At 41.3% G+C, this 22,936-nt stretch overlaps 2 protein-coding genes across 10 annotated transcripts in view; both read left to right on the top strand.

Annotated features, from left to right (window-relative positions):
- Nucleotides 1-8,007, top strand: part of KIF13A (kinesin family member 13A) — a 71,488-nt gene extending 63,481 nt beyond the window's left edge. For 3 of the 6 annotated variants that reach the window (XM_077353053.1, XM_077353054.1, XM_077353055.1), the window contains 3 exons: nt 91-195; nt 2,426-3,491; nt 5,202-8,007. In XM_077353053.1, the coding sequence (XP_077209168.1) occupies nt 91-195; nt 2,426-3,491; nt 5,202-5,479 (1,449 nt within the window). In that variant the 3' untranslated portion in view covers nt 5,480-8,007. Of the gene's footprint in view, nt 1-90; nt 196-2,425; nt 3,492-5,201 lie in introns of those variants that run through there. The other 3 variants (XM_077353056.1, XM_077353058.1, XM_077353057.1) reach the window with 2 other exon arrangements.
- On the top strand, nt 6,410-22,623 carry SIRT5 (sirtuin 5). 4 transcript variants are annotated; one of them, XM_077353061.1, is made up of 10 exons: nt 8,991-9,080; nt 13,397-13,438; nt 14,273-14,405; nt 15,465-15,598; nt 17,143-17,368; nt 18,049-18,136; nt 18,505-18,558; nt 19,215-19,332; nt 20,007-20,122; nt 21,673-22,623. In XM_077353061.1, the coding sequence occupies exons 1-10, from the start codon at nt 9,078-9,080 to the stop codon at nt 21,746-21,748; spliced, it is 990 nt and encodes a 329-aa protein (XP_077209176.1). In that variant the 5' UTR covers nt 8,991-9,077; the 3' UTR covers nt 21,749-22,623. The 4 variants fall into 4 exon arrangements, with proteins under 4 accessions (XP_077209180.1, XP_077209178.1, XP_077209176.1 ...); XM_077353064.1 differs by lacking the exon at nt 8,991-9,080 and adding an exon at nt 11,173-11,494; XM_077353065.1 differs by lacking the exons at nt 8,991-9,080; nt 13,397-13,438 and adding an exon at nt 6,410-6,485.
- The last annotated feature ends 313 nt before the right edge of the window (nt 22,624-22,936 follow it).

The following is a 22,936-nucleotide window of genomic DNA, read 5'->3' on the forward strand; positions in this document are numbered from 1 at the left end:
AGTCAACAATCTTTCTGTGCTATTAACTTGCATGGGTTTATTGTCAGTATGCTCAGAGTATGATGTGTTTGTGTGTCTCAACCTTTGCAGAGCATGCTGTCATCTCAGGTATATAACATTGGCTGTGTTGTGCCCCCAGGAAGTAATACCAGTAGCATGCCCGTAGAGCACAATAACATACACATGAAGAAGATTGTAAGTTTTGCCTTGGTTCTCTATTCTAATGCCTGGTGGTGGATTAAGGCCCTGTTACTTTAATTGTCTTTTGGAAAAAAAGGCAAACAGATCCTGCCTCTGAGGAGCTAACAAAATGTGCAGTTAACAGAGCACCAATTAAATATAATAATAAATAATTGATACAAAGTGTGCTTGCATGTTCCTTAATCAAATGCTAATTTTTGCATGAAATTCCTAGTTCATTTGATTAATAATACAAGTCTTTCAAGGAGAAAAGTATCAGATGTTCTATTACTTAGTGCAGTCTTTTGGGCTAAAGATTGACTGGTAAATGTCAGGGCTCATGAATTGTTTGATTAATTATTTAAAATTATTCAGTTACAGTACTATGCCTGCAAATGTTATATGCTTCTTTTCCTGTGAAACTGTTATAAGTCCACTGTTTCATATATACCTGTATTGCCATGTAGCAATTTGGAGGACAGAGATTGTCCATGGCTGCTTTCATGAAAGTACTATTCTTGTTGGAATTTGCAAGATCTGTAGTTTGCATGTCTGAGCAAAAAATGAGGAATATCCTACAGGGGGCATAACAGGAGAGAGTATTTATTATAGTTAGAACAGGAACTTCCTGATATTTTAAAAAGAATTTCCTCTTATGTCCTGATTGGCTTATTTAGAAACTTCTTACTCATTTGAGCGCACTTCTTCCCTGCTTGTCTCCAGAACTGACGGAACAAAGAGAACAAAACAGTTAAACTGATCTCTATCATCTTTCTATACAAAGTTTATTTCTCTTCTTAATAAAACTATTCTTTAAAACAGCTTGATGCTGAAGTCTTACTTGCATATTTAAATTCTGCCAATAAATCCTACACTGTATTCCTTTTTTAGGTCAAAGATTATCGATCCATCTACATCTCTTGATTGCAGGCTATGTATTTTAACAAAATGGAAATAATTTAGCAAGGCAGTTCATAATGTGATAATACCCAAGTCTTATAATATTAATTTGTCCACCAGTTAGAATCATAGAGTTGGAAGGAACCTCTAGAGTCATCTAATCCAACCCCCTGCACAATTCAGGAAATTGCCCACCTCTGGACATGCCCCAGTTTGTCTATATCCTTCTTCAGTTGTGATGCCCCAAACGGAACACAGTTCTCAAGTGAGGTCTAACCAGAGCAAAGTGGTAACGTCACCTCATGCGATCTGGACACTATACTTTTGATAGAACCCAAAATCCCATTTGCATTTCTAGCCACCGAGTCCACTGCTCACTCATGAGTTCAGTGTATCATCTACTTAGACCTTTTCATATATACTACTGCCAAGAAAGGTCTCCCCCATCCTATAATGATGCATTTGATTTTTCCTACCTAAATGTAGAATTTTGCATTTATCACTATTGAAATTCATTTTATTATTTTTAGCTCAGTTGTGATGCCTTTTGTGAGATTCTTTGCCGATTTATTTTTTAAAAACTCATCTGTTCCAATTTGGGGGGCAAACTTGAGAGTAAATCCATCACCGGAGATGTCAGAAGCACCTGCTTGTCCATTTTCTATGGACAGGTTTGGACTGATCTTCCAGTGGATGTTAACAGGGATCCTTGGGAGTGTGAGAGCTAGACCAATCCCACCCCCAACCCCCATAACCAGCAGTTGTCAATCCTCCAGAGCAGGGGTAGTCAAACTGCGGACCTCCAGATACGAATGCTGGCAGGGGCTCATGGGGATTGTAGTCCATGGACATCTGGAGGGCCGCAGTTTGACTACCCCTGCTGCAGAGTGTAGCCACAAGGTGTGTTCCGGCAGACTCGTAGACCCACATAGGGAGGGAGCAGTTCTTCCTAGCCTGGCCTCAACCAAACGCCTGTCTCTAACCCCCCCAATTAAGGTTGCCTACCTGACATCTACCAGTGCCTGTTCGTTTTCAAGTCCAGGCTCCCGTTTTCTTGAACAGGTTCCCTGAGGAGAAGAGGTGGGTGCTATTCTTAGAAGTTTTTAAAGATGCGCTATAAACCTCTTTTCAGTTACATTTGTGCTTGGAATTCATTGTAGCTGCTCTTCTGTAGCAACATAATCATACTTAAAATTCAGTAACTTCTCCTTTAATTAATTGGCTTTCTCTCTTCAGAAGGCAATAGTGGACAGTCCTTACGATGAAGTAGGGAAGAATATTTTTGTAAACACAAAATGACAATTATTTTATGAAGAAGTAACATCCCTTTGTAATATTTTCACAGGACTCGGAAGAAGAGGATGAGTTGGAGGGCCTTAATAAGAAGCCTTATGTGCCCGAGGAGTTTGCTGATTTTAGTGTTTATAATGCCAGCCTGGAAAGCAAGGAGTGGTTATCCTCTAAAGGAGACTTGGTAAATTCTCGGATCCTTGAGAAAGAGGTATCCCGTAGCCCCACCACTAGCAGTATTACTAGTGGCTACTTTTCTCACAGTGCCTCAAACGCTACTTTGTCTGATATGCTCGTTTCCTGTAGTGATAGCACAGACCAATTAGTGAATCAGATTAGGGATTTGGACTCTACTGACCATTACACTGCCCTTGTCTCCCATGATTTGAGACCTTCAAACAAAGAGGCTTTGGACCCAGAAAGGGGCTGCTGTAAAGATAAGAGAGCCGTGTCACCACTCAAAGGAGACAATGCCTTAGCAAGAGAGATCCCAGTGTCTGAAAGTACCACCAACGTAGATGCCACAAAGCTACAAAGTTTGGCTGAGGATTTTTCAGCGAATAAAAACTCAGAACACGGAATTGAATTTACAACACGAGAAGTAACAGTGGAGCACACGTCAAATGTTTTTGAGGATTATGCTTTCACAGAATTCATGGGTGTTGAGGATGGAAAGGAACTTGAATGTTCAGGACTGCCACCGTTCTGTTCTAGTGGCTCTTCTAACAGAAGAAAAAAGCTTTCCATCACTGAAACGAACTGTGCCACAGGTCTCTCAAAGCAGAACTGCAACAAGGACAAGCCAGTGAGTCAGCTGGAGCCTTCACAAGTGGCACACCCGCAGACCAGCAGTATTGAAAGCCCTGTGTCGGCTGTCATTGTTAAAAAAGATTCATGTTGTGAGACATATACAGATTCTTTTCTAGCCAATGACTTCACTGAAAAAAATAATTTGGATAGCTCTGGTTGTGAAGATGCTCCTTCTGAAGAGTACCCTAACTGGGTGGCAGTTGGGGAAGAAGTGTGTATTGGAAACAATAAGTCTGGCATAGTGAGATATGTTGGGCCGGTGGATTTTTCAAGTGGTACTTGGATTGGCATTGAATTGCACTTCCAGATGGGTAAGAAATTTCTGTGTCCTTAATTTAGAATTCTGCAGGCACAAATTTCTTAGCAATATTTGCATGTCCCTAAAATCCAGGGCAGGGCTAACCTTAGCCTGCAAATATAGTAGTACTGACTTAAGTTTCTTGAATGTATCTTTATGCTTTAGTGATTACTTTAAATTGTTTAAGCATTAAGAAGTAATTTACTTTTGGGAGGGAAATCAACTCTACCTCTAGTGGTCATTTATAAACTGAAAAATCAAGATATGAAGTATTTTCAGGCTTTGAATTTGAACACACTCAGATAGTCAATAAGAAAAAATGTACACAACAGCATTCCAGGTTCATTAGTAATCATAGAATCATGAAGTTGGGACTTCCAGGATCATCTAGTCCAACCCTCTGCACAATGCAGGAAATTCACAACTACTTGCCCACCCACAGTGACCCTAATTTCATGCCCAGATGCTGCTTCCCCCACCCCCCAAGAAAACCAGAATCCCTGGCCAATCTGGCCTGGAGGAAATTCATCTTCCCGACCCCAAAGTGGCAATCAGCATTTCCTTGGACATGCAAGAAAGGGACGCAATAAGTATCATCCAACCACTCTTCCTTGCCCCCACCCTAAATTTATGTAATATGGCTGACCAGGAGTGGTTTAAAGATTTGTGGGGCCCATAGCACCACAGTCAGTTTAAGGTTTTGCAGGGCCCTAGCAGAGTACAATTGTGTTGGAAGCAGCCAGACAGGGGAGAGAGAGGCCCCTCACACTGGAAAGGGGTGTCACTCCAAGCGTCCTTAAAGAGGGAAAAGGGGGGAGGAAAGAGCCTACAGCCCTGATCCATGGGGGAGGGGAAGGCACTGTACAGGGCTCCTAGAGGTGTGGGGGCCCATAGCACATGCTACTTGGATAAACCAGCCCTGTCAGTTAGCTCAGACCAGATGGTGGAAGGAGGGATTCATGTATCTGTGTTCATTTTGATCAGAAGCCCTCCATTTCCATCACCCTACAAAATAGCAAGAGCCTTATTTACACAGCAGGTAAAGGTATCCCCTGTGCAAGCACCGGGTCATGTCTGACCCTTGGGGTGATGCCCTCTAGTGTTTTCATGGCAGACTCAATATGGGGTGGTTTGCCAGTGCCTTCCCCAGTCATGACCGTTACAGTATAGAGCCTCTTGTGGAGCAGAGTGGTAAGGCAGCAGACATGTAGTCTGAAAGCTCTGCCCATGAGGCTGGGAGTTCAATCCCACCAGCTGGCTCAAGGTTGACTCAGCCTTCCATCCTTCCGAGGTCGGTAAAATGAGTACCCAGCTTGCTGGGGGGTAAACGGTAATGACTGGGGAAGGCACTGGCAAACTACCCTGTAATGAGTCTGCCATGAAAACGCTAGAGGGCGTCACCCCAAGGGTCAGACATGACCTGGTGCTTGCACAGGGGATACCTTTACCTTTACCTTTATTTACACAGCAGAGCTGTGAGTACACTGACCTTAAACAATACATTTGCACTATCATAATAAGACTGCTGGTAAAATATTATTTGGAGTCTCCCCCCCTGAATCTTATTGCTACAAGAAATATTTCAGAATTGTTTCTCTGATGGTTGGCTACAAGAAGTTTAATCCACTAAATAATTTTTAAAATTGACCATGCATTGGATGAAGACCATTCCAAAGTGATCACCTAATAACCGGGGGGTTTCCCCTCCTGTTTTTGTCCTAAGGGAAACATGATGGCACTGTGAAAGGGAGAGAGTATTTCCGCTGCAAGCCACGACATGGGGTATTTGTTCGTCCGGGATGTCTCACGAGAGTCCCCATTTCCACAACGATACACAGTGGCTCTTCACAATCTCAGGGATTATCCTCCAACACGGAGCTATGGAAGAATTCGGTCCAAGGGTCACACTCTTCCCAAGCAGCGGCCCTCTGTCAGTCAGGAGATGCAGCAGCTTCTGCTTTTTCAAGAAAACAGGAGATCAGAAAATCTTGGATCAACTAAAGCTGCCGTTGTTGTTGTTTTTTTTGTCTTTGCACTTGCTGCACATGTCAGTGTGGAAACATTTTTTTACTTTGACGTGACTGGTATAGTTTTAATCTGTCCTCATTGAATGTTTGAATCATGGACACAATTTCCCAGTTCTTTTTTTAAAAATAAATAAATAATATATATGTAAAATGGCTGTATCATTTGTCTGCTAAAAGGCAAACATCACTGTACACTAAATGACAATTCGTTTGTAGATACTTTGAGGTACTTGACGGTTTGTTACTCTGCAAATTAGATCATATTTTGAAAGAAATGTTTTATTGTGTGGGAAGGCTGTACATATGTACTGACAATGTGCTGTTAATTACCAAAGAACACACTTGCTGTTTATCTTGTGTTTATTTTACATGTTTGTTTAAACTGATAGGCTCGGGGCCATATTTTTCGGCATGACCATCAGGCACCATGCCGCCTTATATCCTGTGTTTTAGTAAGCACACTGAAGAAACTGTGGGTTGTTCCTGTTTTCTTTGCTGGGTCTTCCTAAGGGCCTGCCACTGTGCTGACTTCTTGACATGTACTGAAAAAATATTAATTATGCCTAAAGCTTGTATGTTTGGTGTTTCATGTGCCAATACAGGCCAGCCAAGTGATTTGAATGCAGAAACAGTATTATTGTACGGACGGCGGACAACATTTTCAACAAATGGCTTCATTAAAAGGGGGGGGGGACAAAGCAGCAGCCGTGGATCACAGCTATAAACCTATTCACTGCTTGTTGCTGACTGAGTCCAAGCTGGAGAAAAATGTCCTGATTTGGAAAGTTCAACTGTTTGACGTGATGCATTGAGTCCCTGGCAAGTTATTCCCTGTGCAGATGCTGTCTTGGATATTTATAAAGTAACACATGATAATGGAATGTGTGGCCTGCCATATTTGTTCTTTATTTCTTGGAAAGTGATTGAGATAGTGGGACCTTACAGAAAAGCTGCTGTTCTTGGATTCGTATATATGTATAGTAAGCTGACCTAGTATTTTGCTATTTACTGTAAAAAGTGTAATTTATATTCTATTTCTGCTATTCTGTATTTAATTGGTACAGAACATTGGTGTTAGAGTACAGATGATTTACTTGGTTTATAAAATATATGCGTATTTGATGATTTTACATCCTGTAATATAAAACTGTCCGATAAAAGGTTTAGTTACTAATTTGTTGCTTCGGCAATATGTTGTATGTACTTCTTAATATACATGTTAAATAGTGTATTTTTAAAAATGGAGTGTATACATAGGGTCCCCGTTCCCCTTGGCCACTGGTGGGGGACAGGGGGGTAGGATTGCCAGATCCAGGCTGGGAAAGTCCTGGAGATTTGGGGCTGGAGCCTGGGGAGGACAGGGACCACAGGGGGATACAATGCCATAGAGTCCACCCTCCAAAGTATCCATTTTCTCCTGGAGAACTCAGCTGTTTAGTCTGGGGAGGAGCAGTAGTTCTGGGAGATTCCCAGGTCCCACCTGGAGGCTAGTATGCCTATGTACACATCACCAATTGAATCAAAAGCCCATCCAAAGTAGTGGTTTTTTCCTCTCAAAGATGATGGGAAACATAAGATACAAGCTATTGTGGATAACATTTCAGCTTCTGAATTTAGATGTATGTGCAGAATTATGAGTGTTTCCATGTCTTTTTATATTTTCTTAGCCAAACACAGGGCGCCACTATGGCTGTATGCTCAGTTGTTTACTCCAGCAGTAGCTTCAGCAGTAAAGACTCAGCAATAGGGGTGCACACCCAGTGTCATTATAGAAAAAACTGTTCTTGTTCATTTTGGGGTTTTATACCTACTGCAACATAGTTCTTTAAACCAGCAGTAAATTGTTTCCAAATGTAAGTGCAAACTAATCTTTGATAACAGTCACAGGATGGGAGATACCACAAATGACTGTAAATACATTTTTAAATATTAATCAGTAAAAGCACATGGCAGTTTTTAAAAATCAAGGCTACTTGTGCTTTCAAGAATACCTCTAATTGCGACAATCCCTGAGGTAAAATTTCCAAAGACTTTGAGACAAGAGTGTGAAATAAATAGGGTGCAGAAAGGAAAGTTTATTTGCGACAGGCATTAAATTTTGTGACATGCATTTCTGATGTCGATTCTAGAATACCATTTTCATGTACAACCTGCAGTTCTAATATTGTGCATATGCATCTAATCACACCAGTGTTTTTCATTCATGTATACATGTTTTTGTTGGAATAAGTAACCCCTGTAATATTTCGGGTATTTTTTAAAATGTATCTTCTAATGATGATTGGGTTCAGTATGAAGAGGGACATTTTAGGAACATATATGTAAGAGAATACAGTGTGAAGACTATGGAACTGATTTGTGTGTACATCTGTCTCTTTTTACTGTTTTATATTAATTTGAATATGTATATATGCATTTTGACTAATATCTATCTGTAATGTATTTTTATATTCAGAAAATATTTTATAGTAATAGGTCACCTATAAAACATGCTCAAACACAGTTCTGGGAGTAATTTTTTAAATATAGTATATGTTTGATAAAAATTCAGCGATTTGTATAAATTAACAAAGTGTAGATGTAAATTCTCAAGGATTCAAGAGTAATGTATTCTTTTGCTTTAGTATGTTTTCACTCTTTCTCCCATGTCTTGAAGGCAGATGTAGCTTCCCCCTTTTTTGTTCTCACAACTATCCTGATTAGGCTTTCTTGCTACCCTAGTTCACCCAGAGCACTTCTTGTCAGAACAGGGACATGAATATGGGTTTCCCAGTCCCATTCCACCACTCTGAATTTTGTCTGTGGCTTTGAGTTTTCCTTCTGTTTTGTCTTTCATATGAAAGCAGCCAGTGTATCAAACAGCATAGGTGGATGAAGAATTGTTTTTTATACCCTGTGTTTCTCTGCCCTAAAGTGTCTCAACGCGGCTTATAGTCACATTCCCTTCCTCTCCCCACAACTGACTCTCAGGTCAGGCTGAGAGAGTTCTGAGAGAACTGCAGCCAGACCAAGGTCATCCAGCTGGCTGCACATGGAAGAGGCGTGGGAAATCAGACCCAGTTCTTGAGATCAGAGCCTGCCACTGTTAACCACTACATCACACTGGCACTGCCAGTATTCCATGACATTTATTTGGTTTTGTTTATATGCTACTGCTGTCATCAACTGGAATTGCATTTGTAGTCTAAGAATGCTGCAGTGCCCTAAATTCATAACATTATGTTCTACATAATTTCTGGTATATATGAACCTGGCAATCATGCACAGATTAAAACAATCTACATAATGGGACCAGTAGCAGTTGGAGGGGTGGAGATTTTTCTAGAGGCAACCCAAGGTTTGTTGATATCTTAATGAAAGAATCCAGCAAACAATAGAAGTGATATCTGTCCCTTTAAGGAAAGAGAACTTTGCTCAAGATTTCATAAAACTGCACCATGCGATCTTAGTGGCCAGTTTGGGAGTTGCTAGGCAACTCCAAACAACATTCCCAAGGCTCCTGTACCTTTTTTGGTGTCAACAGAGTGGACAGGGCAAGAGAAAAACAACAGTTACAAGATGGAAAGGAAGGAATGGTAAGCATAAATACAAGGAGGAGAATAAGGTAAAGGTGATGTGGAGGGAGGTAAATAAAAAGGCAGAGGCTGCAGGACAAGGGAAGAAGGGAGAGCTGGAGACGGGATAAAGCTGTAAAGTTGGGTGAGAGAAAAATATGGGGGGAGCCAGCTCTGAACACCTACCCAAGATTTTCCCCAAAGGAGAAAGTCAAGCTGCTGCTTCAAGACGAAGACAGGCAAATAACTCTCCACACAGCTAAATTTTGCACTGCTGCCATGAAATTGCATACTATGTATGTGGATCAGAAAATTTCTCTCTGATCCAACTTCAGAAGTACAAAGAGCCAATTGTTACTGGCAACTTAAACTGTCTTAAATATTCAATCTAACATCTTAAAGTTTTTATGTTGCCAGATCTTTAAAAAATTTTATAATACATTACTGTTTTTTCTCTTTTTAATTTGTCTTAGTTTTTAATTGCATGTATTTGAATTTTAGTCTGAATGACCATGAATATTTAATATGGGGGAAGAGAAGAGGCTGTGGACAGAGAAAGAGGAAATATGGGTAGGAGAATACAAGAGAAAGATGACCCCTCCCCCCCTGAACTCTTGTAGGTTCTCTCGTTAATTACATGGTTTCTGATTTAGAATGCTTGGTTGTGAAGTTAATGATATAAGACTGCTGTTTAGGGCAATAATTGTCCCACAGCTCTTTCTCACTAAGATATATCGCCCAACTTTTAAGGTGTGTGACAAGCTGTACCCATCCCTTGGGGAGCAGCCATCATCTCATGCCCTCAAAACAATGCAGTCAAACTCTTCTCAGTAGCGTTTTCAAGCAGGAGTCCCATTTTCAAGCTCTGTTGGTTGAGAATTGTCACATTTAGCAACAGTGTGCATATACAGTCAGATTTGTTAGCTGCCTGGATAAAGTCCTGTCCTAACAGAGGCTTAATAGGATTTTATTAACCTCCATGACATTAAAAACCCGCTGCCCATTTCCACACATTATGCCTCTGTTAAAGGGATAGGATTTATCTAGTCACTCAACGACACAAATTTCAGCCATTTGCTGTGTTCAAACTTCAAAGTGGGCAAAGCTATCTAGCAGTACTTCCATTCACCATTCAAACTGTTCCCCATATGTACAGTGCCCCTTGCAGCATACTGTATGCAGCATCACTTCTGTCTTATAGTCAGCATTAATGATTAGTGATTCTTAAACTTAAATATCATGATTTTCAGCATAGCCAATTCTATTGATACTGAAATCCAAACACTGAACATTGAAGAGACTTTTCTTCTATAATCCTAAAAAGTGCTCCTGGTCTGCAGGAAAATCTGAAATCTTAAATATATGTAGGTTAAACCCTGCAAATAATGTATCACCAGTAGGTTTAAGAAACAAATGACAATTGCTAGGCAACTACAACAGTACTGCCAGACTTCAAGCCTTGGTTTGTGTCACTGAGGCAGGAAGAAGGTCCTGCTGAGGGCTGTTTTGGCCTTTGATGGAGGGCTCATTGGGTCTGGCTGGTAACTGGAATCTACACTTGTGCAGCTCACCCAGGGCTGGTTATTTGGCAGCAGACCAAATGTGAGGTGTGACAGAGTTTCACTGGCTGGCATTGTACAATTAGGCTGGGCTAGCAGCCAGTACCAAATAACTGGACAATAACCTACCTAAAGACTACCAGGAAGAGAGCAGGAGGGAGGATGACAAGGAAGCAGATAAAGGCTGGCAGATGGAAAAGAGAGAAGGAAATGGGAAAGGGAGAGACTGTGAGGGGCCTTCAGGACAGCAAAAGTTAATGGGGGGAGTGAGCCCCCCTAAACACACATACACGTTTTTTTCAAGTCCCCTGCTTGTTTAGGATGCAACACAGCAATGCTAATGTGGAAATGTGCCTCAACAGGAATAAAGGCGAGGAGGCTCTGCTACGGACCCCCCCACACACACACACCCCTATTAAAGATGCTCAGACAGCAGTTCTTCGCCCCCCCCCCCTGCATCCCTGGCAGCCTCGTGGTCGGCGGGTGCCTTTGGCCAGCTGCTTCCCCTCCCTGACCAGCCAACCCCCGTCCAGTCGGTGGCCTCCAGGAGCTCATGTCCTCGGGCCGGCACCTGCCGCCCGAGCGCGCCTCCTTCCCCCTGGCCGCGGGCCTCGCGGAGACGGAGGCCTGCCCCTCGCACCAGGCGCGGCTGGCTGGCTGGCTGGCTGGCTGGCTGGCTGGCTGGCTCCACAGCGAGGCGGGACGTGAGGCGCTTCACGCAGGGCCGCCTCCCGCCACGGTCGGGGCGCCTTGCAGCGGCTGGGCCCGCTCCACCCCCCGCGCTCCGCTACCGCTGCTGCTGCCGCCGCTGCTACCACCGCTGCTGGCCTTCCTGCTCCTCCTCGGGCTGGCGGGGACGCAGCGGGGGCGGAGGTGGTGAGTGCCGGGCAGGGCTCCGTGTGGCCGCCCGCCCCCCAGCCGCTTCCCTCAGCCGGGCGCGTGTGGGTGGGGTGGAGGGGGAGGCACCCTCCGCTCGCCTCTTAAATAGTCTTCTTGGGTCCCCTCCCTTATCAAGGGGGGGCGGGTGGCTGAAGGGAATAATGTGGTCTAACTGCCCCCCCCCGTCCCATACCCAGCTGGAAAATGTGTGGGGGGTGGGGTGGGGGGGTGTCCCCCTCTAGGCCTTTCTGCTTGCCGAATGGCAGAAGTTGCAGGGAGGAAGGCCACGCTTTCCCCGCTTGCTTTTGGCTCGGCGAAACAAGCCCCCTCCTGGGGGGCCGGGGGTGGGTTGGGAGTGTTTGTCTTTTCATCTGTCCGCAGCCTGCTTTGGAACTGCGGCTTCCTTCGCCTGGGGCCGCCAAAAGAAACACTGCCCCGCGACGCCTTTCAGACTACCAGATTTACTAAAGCGTGAGCTTTTGGAGCCCGCTCAAAAAAAGCACTTTGCTTCCCCCGAAATCTGCTGTTGTTGTTGTTGTTGATAATAATAGCTTATAAATCGGTCCCTGTGGAGGGTTTGTGACTGAAGTAGAACAGCTGCCAGATGTTGAGCTCAACGAGTCCACAGTCGGTGTCCATGCTGGCAGGGGCTCATGGGAATTGTAGTCCATGGACATCTGGAGGGCCGTAGTTTGACTACCCCTCTAGTCGAGAACAGGATAATTTCTTGGGGCCTTATCCATTCTTCAATAAGCACTATGAGGTCTTGTAGCTACTGTGGCTCTTGCTCCTGATCTACAGATTAGGAAACTGAGAATCATGCAAAGGGTCTCAGTAATTTAAACGTAGGCTGTTTATATCCATGAATGGATGTTATGGTGGGACTCAGAAGCCCAACTTTGAAACCTTACTTAGCACACTGATGTACCAATGTGTCTCCATGTTCCTTTTACTGTAATGAAAAATAGATATTTCTGAATGCTTTCCAAGTGGTTTACTTCTGAGTATTGTTTCAGATGAGGTAGCTGTGTTGGTCTGAAGCAGCAGGACAAAGTTTGAGTCCAGGGGCACTTTTAAGGCCAACAGAGTTTAATTCAATGCATAAGCTTTTGTGTACATGTCCATGAAAGCTTATACTACCAGCCTCTTTGAATATTTTTGCCATTGGGAAACCCCTGAAACATTCTACAGACTTTGAGAAACCCCAGAAGTGGCATGATCATGCAGAATATGGTTGGGAAGCATAGCTGTGTACACACCCACCAGGGGGGGCTCCCCTTCCCACCCCTTCCAGTCTCATCATTGGCCATTTTGGAAGGGATGACGGAGTGGCATGATCATCACTGATAAATTTAATATTTTAAAAATATATATACAAAATTAATTAACTCCTACCCATTCTGGAAGCCTTTCCAGGGCCATCAAGAAACTCCAGGGTTTCACGAAACTCTGGTTGAGAAAGCCTCTCTTATACCTTGAATAAAACTTTGTTGGTCTTAAAGGTGCCACTGGATTCAAACTTTGTTCTTCTTATTGTGTTAGGTAGAATAGAGGTCCTAACAACTTGGCAAGTGAAATTTTATATATAAAATGCATGTGACTGTTTCCATCTTTGATCCATTAAGCATCTTAGAAAAGTCTCCTACTGCATGTGCTTGTGTCATCTCATTTTCTGCAATTTCTGCAATTTCGGGAAAGGAAACAGCTCTGCAGTTTTTAACCCATACTCCTTAATCTGTATAGTTTGCTAATTCTAATCCTGCTTCTGCTGCTGCTTTTGGGAATTAATATTGTTTAATTTTGATGAGACTAGGATTTAGACATAAAGCACTGATTTGTTGGTGGACCAGCTTCACTGTTATATATTTATATAAAACAGATAAAAATCTTTTTCTCTAGTTCTGGAATCCTGAAGAATCTTTTCTACTTTTCTACAAAAAGGTTGGTTTCTCAAGGGCCAAAATTTCTACTTACAAAGTTTATTTTGGAAACAGTGCATAACACGGAAAAGCCTTTTCAGTAACATTAAATGTAGATATGCTAGTAGGAAACAGAATCAGAGAAAACTGTTGGAAGGAAGGGGTTGTGAATCCAGTGTGGCTGGTGTGTCAGTTTTTCCATGAGAATCTGTTCATTGTTTTATCAGCAAGACATGAGCTTCTCATTTATATCACGTGAGTAATAATCCACATACCAGGGGCAGTCAAAGAAACTGACAACTCAGCCTCAGAATTAAGGTAAATAATAGTCATCATTTTATCCATCAGCCCTTGAAATAGTCAAAGGCCTGATTATTTTGTGGCCTCCTGTAATTCAGAGGTTTTACGCTTTCAACTTCCAGTGAGGCTGTGCTTGTTTCTCATATATGTTGAATGTTGAATAACAATTGGTTGGTCTTAAAGCTGCCATTGGACCAACCAATTGTTATTCAACGTATGAACTTTTCTTCCTCAGAGACAATATGGCATGGTGATATGGTAGATAAATTCTTAAGAAGCCCAGTGAGGGCAGCAGGGCGTTCTTGACTCTTGGGGCACCAGTGTGGAAATGTGCTTCCCCAGGCAGAATGAAAACCTCATAGCTGGATAGGAGGTGTTTATAAGTGGACCCATTTAAGATGAGGCTGTGCTATGGATCTCACACCTGTTAAAGATGCTCCGATAGCATTTATTAAAGGTGCTCCGATAACTGCATCTTGGTGAAATGTTCTAATTTGTTGGTGGACCAGCCTCACTGTTATATATATTTAAAAATTCTATTTAACTTTTTCTCTAGTATTGTTCTGGGATCCTGATGAATCTTTTCCACTTTTCTACGAGAAGGTTGGTTTCTCAAGCATATTGCGGACTTAAACCTGCTTCTTCCAAGAAACAAAGCATTTGCTTTGAAATGGCTCGGCCCAGTTCAAGTAAGCCAACTTTGTTCTTGTGGCATGAGTTTCTTTCTGTGCGTACACAAGATGTCTATACATTGCTCATTCTTGCTCCTTATGAACCATGAGATCTTAATATCTGAAATGTTGCCATGGCCATTCCTCCCCCAACAAATGAATCATTTTGGCTTTGAGAACCACTGTTGATTAAAATGACTGAGTGTACAAACAATGGCCTCTTTTATCTGTCTTTTTAAAAAAAACGTTTTTAGGGTAGATTCTCAGCACTTTCCATCCCCACTCCTTGAGATCTGCTATTAGCTGGAGATTCAGAATGAGACTTATGTCATTTCCATTCCATGTTCTCAAACATTAACTAGCTAGCTTTTACAAGTCCTAACCGGGATAGCCCAATCTTGTCAGATATCAAAAGCTAAAAAGGGTCCACCCTGGCTAGTATTGGGATATTTGGAATACCAGGGTCATGGTGTGGAGGCAAGCAATGGCAAACCACCACTGAACATCTCTTGCCATGAAAACTGTATGGCAGGGGTAACCAAACTGTGGTTCTCTAGATGTTTGTGGACTACAATTCCCATAAGTCCCTAACAACTTGACCAATTGGCAGAGGCTCATGGGAATTGTCCGTGAACATCTGGAGAGACAGTTTGGGTTTTCCATAAATCAGCTGTTACTTGACAGTGAAAACAACCAAAAAAAAACCTTTAGAAAGAACATTATGTCTATTTTAGTACTTGTGTTTACTATTAATATATTGCAGTGTTCCTAAAACACCATCTTAGCCCTTACTGAATGCTTAAATGTCATAATGCAAGCATACTTTCTTGTCTAGCAATTTCCATTGGACGCCTGAGATATAAAACTCTGTACACAGTTTTAAATATAAAATTACAGTGTAGCCAAAGCTGATTAATCTGGGAACATATGAGTTTTTTCTGAGCCATACTCTGTGCTTTGTCATTGGGAAGGAATGTCAACTTAGATTTCCTCTATCCATATCTGTATGTTTTTCTAAATGTAGCTATTTAAATTTAAGCAAATCTGAATTTCCTTTATTTATTTCTTAAAAAATAGATATTGCTGATTTTCGAGATGCCTTTGCTAAAGCAAAGCACATAGCCATGATCACAGGGGCTGGCGTGAGTGCAGAGAGTGGTGTTCCGACCTTCAGAGGCGCAGGGGGATTCTGGAGGAAGTGGCAAGCTCAGGTACTGGCTACTCTTAGCTGTTAAGGGATGTCACCAACTTTATGAATGCTGCTGGCTCCTCTGTCTTTGTTTTCTTTCCAGTCGGTGCTCAAGACTTTAGTCAGAAGAGCATGAACAAATGATGCTGAGTAGGATCCTACCAGCTTTTCCACATGCAAAAGGGAGAAGATCCTTTTGACTTCAAGAAAATGCTATTGCTCATAAAACCTCCATAGACAAAAAAAAATCCACATGACATGAGTGTTGCTGGGATGAAGGGAATCAATAAAGAAAGAGCTGAAAAACTAATTACAATCAAGTATACAAGAGAGACGCAATAATATTTGTAAATTTCATTAAATGTTTGCAAGCCATTGTAAGGTTTTGGATAACTATAGACTGCGCAGAAGCCACCATTTGAATATATTGAAAACGTCCTGTATATCTTTTCATTTTTTCTTCCAAAATATTATCCTGTACCTTTAGAAATTAGTCCAATTCAAAGCAGTACCTCACCTGTTATCTCTCCAAGCTGTTTGGAAATACCTCTACTTCTCTTTAGGAACTGATCCTAAGCACAAATGTTGTATACATGGTTTCATGTTACTTGTTACGTATTGCTGCCTTTACAAATTCTAGAATTCAGAAAGGCTTTTCAATCCACATTTTAGGGATGCTAATCACTGTTACTTAATAGCCTTATAGTGCAATCCTAAGCAGTTTTACACTTTCTAAGTCTGTTGGATACACTGTTGGGCACTTACCCTTGCACTGAATATACTTACTGTTTCCACTTACGTAGTTTTATTTCAAACAGAAATTGAGTAAGTGTTTAAATGTGAGTATCCTATTAACGAGGATTCGGGTCTGAGGAGTCTCCCATTTCTCATCACAGCCATAACCTCTCTGAGTGGCTTTTAGGCAACCTAGTATCTCTCAGCTTCATTTCTTCCATCTTATGGGGGAGGCAATAATAACGGATTAGTTTACATAGGCGTTGTAAGAATTACACTAAGAAATATATGTGAAACACTCTGAGCAGTTCTGGGTGCAGTTCTGGAGACCTCACTTCAAAGAGGACTTGTCCAAAACAAAGGGTGCAAAGGAGAGTAATGAAGATGATCCAGGGCCTGGAGACCGAACCCTATAAGGAATGTTCAGCCTGGAAAAGAGGAAGTTAAGAGGAGACATGATTGCTCTCTTTAAATATTTGAAAGGTTGTCACTTGGAGGAGGGCAGGGAATAGCTCCTGTTGGCAGCAGAGGATAGGATCCACAGTAATGCGTTTAAGCTATATTTAGAATGGTACCAGGGGAAAATGCTCACCCAGTAGTTCAGCAATGGAATAGGTTGCTTAAGAAGCTCCCCATCACGGGCAATCATTAAGCAATGGCTGGACAGATACTTATCATGGATGCTTTAGACTCATCTTGCACTGAGCAGGATGCCCTGTGTGGCCCCTTCCAACTCCTACGATTCTCTGATTCTAATTACAAATGAACATGAGATTTTATAAATCAATGTTATTTTCTATTGGCAAACCAACTAATTGCATTTTTCTCTAGGAACTGGCTACTCCAGAGGCTTTTGCAAGGAATCCCTCTAGGGTGTGGGAATTCTACCATTACCGTAGGGAGCTTATGATGAGTAAAAATCCCAACCCAGCACACATTTCCATAGCAGAATGTGAGGCCAGGCTAAGCAAGCAAGGCAGAAGTGTTGTGGTCATCACACAGAACATTGATGAGCTCCATAGGAAAGCTGGAACAAAGCATCTCTTAGAAATTCACGGTAAGAATCCATAGAAACGTTTTAGTCATATTCCATTAACCTATCCTTGTTTTCTTGGAACTGCCAGAAAATCTTCATACATAGACAAATATCTATTCCTGGCAACTTTCTGTTACTCTACACCTCCCTTTTTTGTTTCAACACTGCTTGAAGGCACGTTAAAACTGAACTTGTGTAACTGTATTTTATAGATGGAGCAACTAGTTTTTAAGCATATTTGTATTTTGAGGGAAAAAATATTGTTAAGATTTGCCTGTATCCTTTCTAAAGTTTATATCTCTAGTACCTGGTATTATATTTTTATTGCACACATGGGCCAGCCTGACAATTTGGCACGTAAGTCATATTCAGTATGTCGCATCCAGCACTCATATACTAGTTTGACACCTCTAACATAGCAGCTGGGAGAAGAGCTGAACACACACACACAGAGCGATCACTTACTGGATTTGATTAACATAAATACTTGTGTGAAGCTTTGACTTGCATCAGTGTAGGTTGGCTTTTAATTTCTACCGTTCAGTTTGGGCCTATGTATTTCTTTTGCTTAAACATTTTGGTGATGTCCTTTTACTAGCTAATACAGCAAACACAATTATTGAATACTAATTTAATCATTTAGCACTACCAACCACAAAAGTCAAGAGTTTAAACTCTAGGGTTCCTACTTTGTTTTACAGGCAGCTTATTCAAAACGCGATGTACCAGTTGTGGAAATGTGACAGAAAATTACAAGAGTCCAATTTGTCCTGCTTTGGCTGGGAAAGGGTAATTCATCTGCACTGCTTTATCCATCCTACTAAGAACATGTTTTCTCCTGAATAAGATTTGTCAAAAATGCAGTTAATTTAAGCAGAGCTCACAGAGTCTCAATCAGATTTCGCTGTTCTCCTTCTTTAAATCTCTTGTTCCATCTTTACAGCTGTTTGTATTTGTCCATACGTGAATGTTGAGGCAAAATAACAGCTAGAACTAGTTGCTATTGCTTGTTTTGGGCAAGCTTTTAAGCAAGTTTTGCTGATCACCTAAAGGTAAAAGCTACTGTCAAGGTCAAGGAGAAAATGGAAATGCCACTAGCATGGTTGGCTATACTTGTAATCTTGCAGTTCTTTTGTTTTTCTGTTTAACAATTTCAGTACTCCAGACCCTGAAGTCAATGACGCTAAGATTCCTGTGGAAGACCTTCCTCGGTGAGTGCACTGCAACATGGACCCCTCTGTGATTTTCAGGGTGTTAAAAATGGATTGGCATGAGTGAAGCTTAAAACTGTTTAATTGGTTTAGCTTTTGCAGAGATGAGGAGGAAAGTGAGGCTGAGTGGTTGGGAAGAGTGGCATGGCAAGAGGTTGAGGAAGGACCGACATGGTGGGAGGATGCTGGTGTTGGGAGAGAGAAAGGAGGAAGCTGCAGGGTGGATGAGGAACTCAGTGGGTTGAATCAGAAATCCTGTCCTGGGCACTTTGTGTCCATGTCTCTCACTCGTGGTGGCAGCAACAGACTTGGACACAAAGGGACTTTAAGGTGCCACTGGACTTTTTAAAAATCAGTGTCAGTCTACCGAACCGTTGGCTGAATCCCATCTTTTGTTTGCATGATGTTAGATTTAGAGATAAGGGTGAATATTTTTGAAGAGGTTAGAGTTCTTTGCGAGATCAATAAATGAGCCATGTTATTTTCCTTGTTTTTTAAAAAAAGGATATGCAGCAATATGCATTGTCTAGGTTTGTACAAAACCTAATATAATTTAAACACTTGATAATAAATGTATTAAAGATATAATGTACTATTTTTCCAGCTTTACTTCTGTGCTCTGAAGTATAATTTCCCCCCAAATCTTTTTTGCATAGGTGTGAAGACTGCAATGGCCTCTTGCGCCCTCATGTTGTATGGTTTGGTGAAACATTGGATTCTGATATCCTTACAGCTGTTGAAAAGGAACTTGAAATATGTGACCTCTGTGTGGTAGTAAGTGACATTAAGGTTTTCATACTTAAGGTCTGTATCTATGTTACAGAGCAATCCTGTGCACAGTTACATATATTAGAAATACTACAGTAACTGCATTGGATTGCAGTGTTTTAGGTTTGCCATTGGCAAGGGATGTGGGGGTGTAGAATAGCTCCCCCCTCCCCAAACATCACGAAGGCCCATTATGTACGGCCGCCGAAATGGCGATTTCGGGTCACATGGAAAATGCGGAGGGGGAAGACGCGAAGCACACCGGTTAAATGCGGAGGGGGAAGACGCGAAGCACACCGGACGAGGCGCAATGGCGGCAAATATGCACCTGATATCATAGAGTCTGATTAGAGTTGCTAGCTCTTTGTTGGAAAAAACCTGGAGACTTTTGGGGTGGAGTCTGCAGAGCACAGAGTTTAGGGGGGGAAGGTACTTCAGTGAGGTATAATGCCATACAATCCACCTTTTAAGTGGCCATTTTCTCCATGGGAACTGACCTCTATAATTCCAGGGATCTCCAGGTCCCACCTGGAGGCTGGCATCCCTAGGTCTGATTCATAAACGTTTTGCCATAATAAATCTGTTAGTCTAAGGGCCCACAACTTTTAACATTCTGATTAACAATTGAGAAATGTGACACTGTCACTATGTGTGAACTGATATTATATTTCCTCTCTCAGGTAGGAACCTCTTCTATAGTATATCCTGCTGCCATGTTTGCTCCTCAGGTGTCTGCCAGAGGAGTACCAGTTGCAGAATTCAATATGCAAAGCACCCCAGCTACGGATAAGTTCAGGTGAAGCTTTAATATTTTCCATAGTTTGCAGTCAGAGTTGTAAAATTTCCAGAAATTTTGAAGCCATGAAGAAAAACTGGTAGTTTTTTCCAAGATTTTTTTCCAGGCAAAAAGGAAATAGAAAAAGAAGAAGAGTTGGTTCTTATATGCCGCTTTTCCTTACCCGAAGGAGGCTCAAAGCGGCTTACAGTCGCCTTCCCATTCCTCTCCCCACAACAGACACCCTGTGGGGTGGGTGAGGCTGAGAGAGCCCTGATATCACTGCCCGGTCAGAACAGTTTTATCAGTGCCATGGCGAGCCCAAGGTCACTCAGCTGGCTGCATGTGGGGGAGCGCAGAATCGAACCCGGCATGCCAGATTAGAAGTCCGCACTCCTAACCATTACACCAAACTGGCTCTCAAACACAATTATTGAATACTATTTTAATCATTTAGCACTACCAACCACAAAAGTCAAGAGTTTAAACTCTAGGGTTCCAACTTTGTTTTACAAAACGTGATGTACCAGTTGTACAAATATATACAATATTTGCTTTCCTATCAAACTTAAACTTTTTAAGCTGATACGATAATTCATAACCTAGTTAGCATATAAAATTGTACGATTTTGCAAATTCATGGAAGGTAAAAGTATAAATGTCTTCACTTTCTGTAAGAAAGTTTTTACCCAATAAAAGTGCTTCACTCTATTCTGCAGTAGCACGTGTATCTGAAAAAAACAGACGTTGAAAGCAGAAAAACAAATTTTGTAGTAAACAAACTATATTATTTGGACAGGAACTGTCATGCCATCAAAATAATAGGACTGCCAACATGTTTAGATATTAAATTTTAGAAAACAATTAACTTTTTATTAATGTATGATCATTAAAGATGTTATAGCTTACTAATTGTTACCAAAATGATTGTATTTAAATAATAAAAATATATAATATTACTGTAAGGTTTTTTCCAAGTGCCCCATTGGAAAAAATTGACCTTTTATGTCCTCAGACCTTTTATGTTATACATTTGGAATGAATGAAAGGCTTTGCTAGAAAGTATTTCCCACTCAAAAAGAAAGGATTTCATAGCTGTTTTCAGTGTTCCTCAAAATTTCCCAATTTATGGTGAAACTGATATAAATTTTGAGCACAAAAATCCTTACTTATTTTAAAGCATTTTATTTATTCTATGAGCTAAAATATCTTCTAGGAGTTTCTTTTTAGTGTTTCCCCAAATTTTACAGTTTCAGGTCTCACAGGGGGGGAATTATTTCCCCCCCCCCCCATCCCCTGGGTCCTCACATATCTACTTATAGTGTAATCCTGTCAGTGTTTACTCAGAATATTTTCAGAACCAAGCTGCAGTACAAGTAAATTTGAAATAGCTACCTTTAAGCATATTTATACCCATAGGAGTTAGTGGAATAACAGTAGTTTTAAGATGAAAAACTTTTAACTAATTTATTAATTGTCTATAGGCAGCAATGGTTAGACAATCAGCTGTGTTGGTTGGCACTGTTCTTTGATGAAATACTGTTTATATCTTGATATCTTTTTCTCTTTAGCTTTCATTTTGCAGGTCCCTGTGGTACCACATTGCCCCCAGCGCTTGCTCGCCATGAAACTGAGATTATCTCATGAATGTTCATCACAAGCACACAGAAAAATTATCTCCTTGCTAAATTCAACAGGGTGCAAACACAAGATCAACTTGGAATGTGTAGAAAAAGATTTGTGTATACTTGGGAAACTGGATCTAACAATGATACTAAATCAGGTTTCTCAGCTGATTTACAAGAATGAAGAAAAGAATATAGAACTATCATGGACATGGTATTTGAAAAACAGTTACATTTTCTTGTGCTAAATTATATTAAATGAATGCCTAAAAATATTAACAGTTCAAAGCCTAGTGGCATACTGGTGACTAGGGGTTAGCATGAACTGGAAAATTCCTGTTCATTTAGGCGTTTGGGTGTTCCTGAACGGAACCAAACGTCCTAGAAGCCTGAAACAAATCAATTAGGTAGGGTTCCTTTCACTTCCCCCTTGTTAGATGATGGAAAGCAAAATGGAGTGCCAAACTGGCTAGCAGCCATTTGGCCTCATAGAGGACAGGCGCACATACCCCTCTGTAAGACCAAAATGTCTGGCAATAATTTCAGTCTAACTGTAGGGCAATGAGCAAAAAAACCTCTGTTCTGCCCCCACCCCAAAATGGAGGGAAGCAAAACAGAGGTTTTAAATGGCTGCCAGCTATTTGTGACCAACTGAAAATTGTGAACCAGTTCATGCTCATCCCTACTGGTGATTGCAGGTTGTTTGTGCTTCCATATATCCAACTGTATGTTTACTGAATCAACAATATTATACTATGATTCACCAAGTGAAACAGTTGTACAATTCTGGAAATATGTAAGGATGAGTAATCAGTTATGGCAAAATTACAGCTTCTTTACCTTACACTCCAGTATTTTTTTCAGGAATTCAATAAAACAAGGTCTTATTCTTCACAAGTTTCATTTCTGCAAGAGGTTTACATTTGTGGTGATAAGCACAAGAAAGTAATTGAATGTGTATATCTAACATCAGTCACTTGCATGGTGCAGACGCTTCTGTTAATTTCACACTCTTCTGTAGGCTTGATTTTTAGAATATTTGAATCTTTTTTCTCTGCTGCCTTTGAAAGCAGTATGTTAAGTTAAATTAGTCTTGGTTATAGTGCTTCATCTCTCATCTTGGTAATTATATGACACTGAAGAATGAAATGTCAAGTAACTTTAAGCATGTGATAGTAAGAAATCCATATTACCTTTCTATATACACAGC

The sequence above is a fragment of the Paroedura picta genome, chromosome 9 (genome assembly GCF_049243985.1).
Source record: "Paroedura picta isolate Pp20150507F chromosome 9, Ppicta_v3.0, whole genome shotgun sequence".
Classification (NCBI taxonomy): domain Eukaryota; kingdom Metazoa; phylum Chordata; class Lepidosauria; order Squamata; family Gekkonidae; genus Paroedura; species Paroedura picta.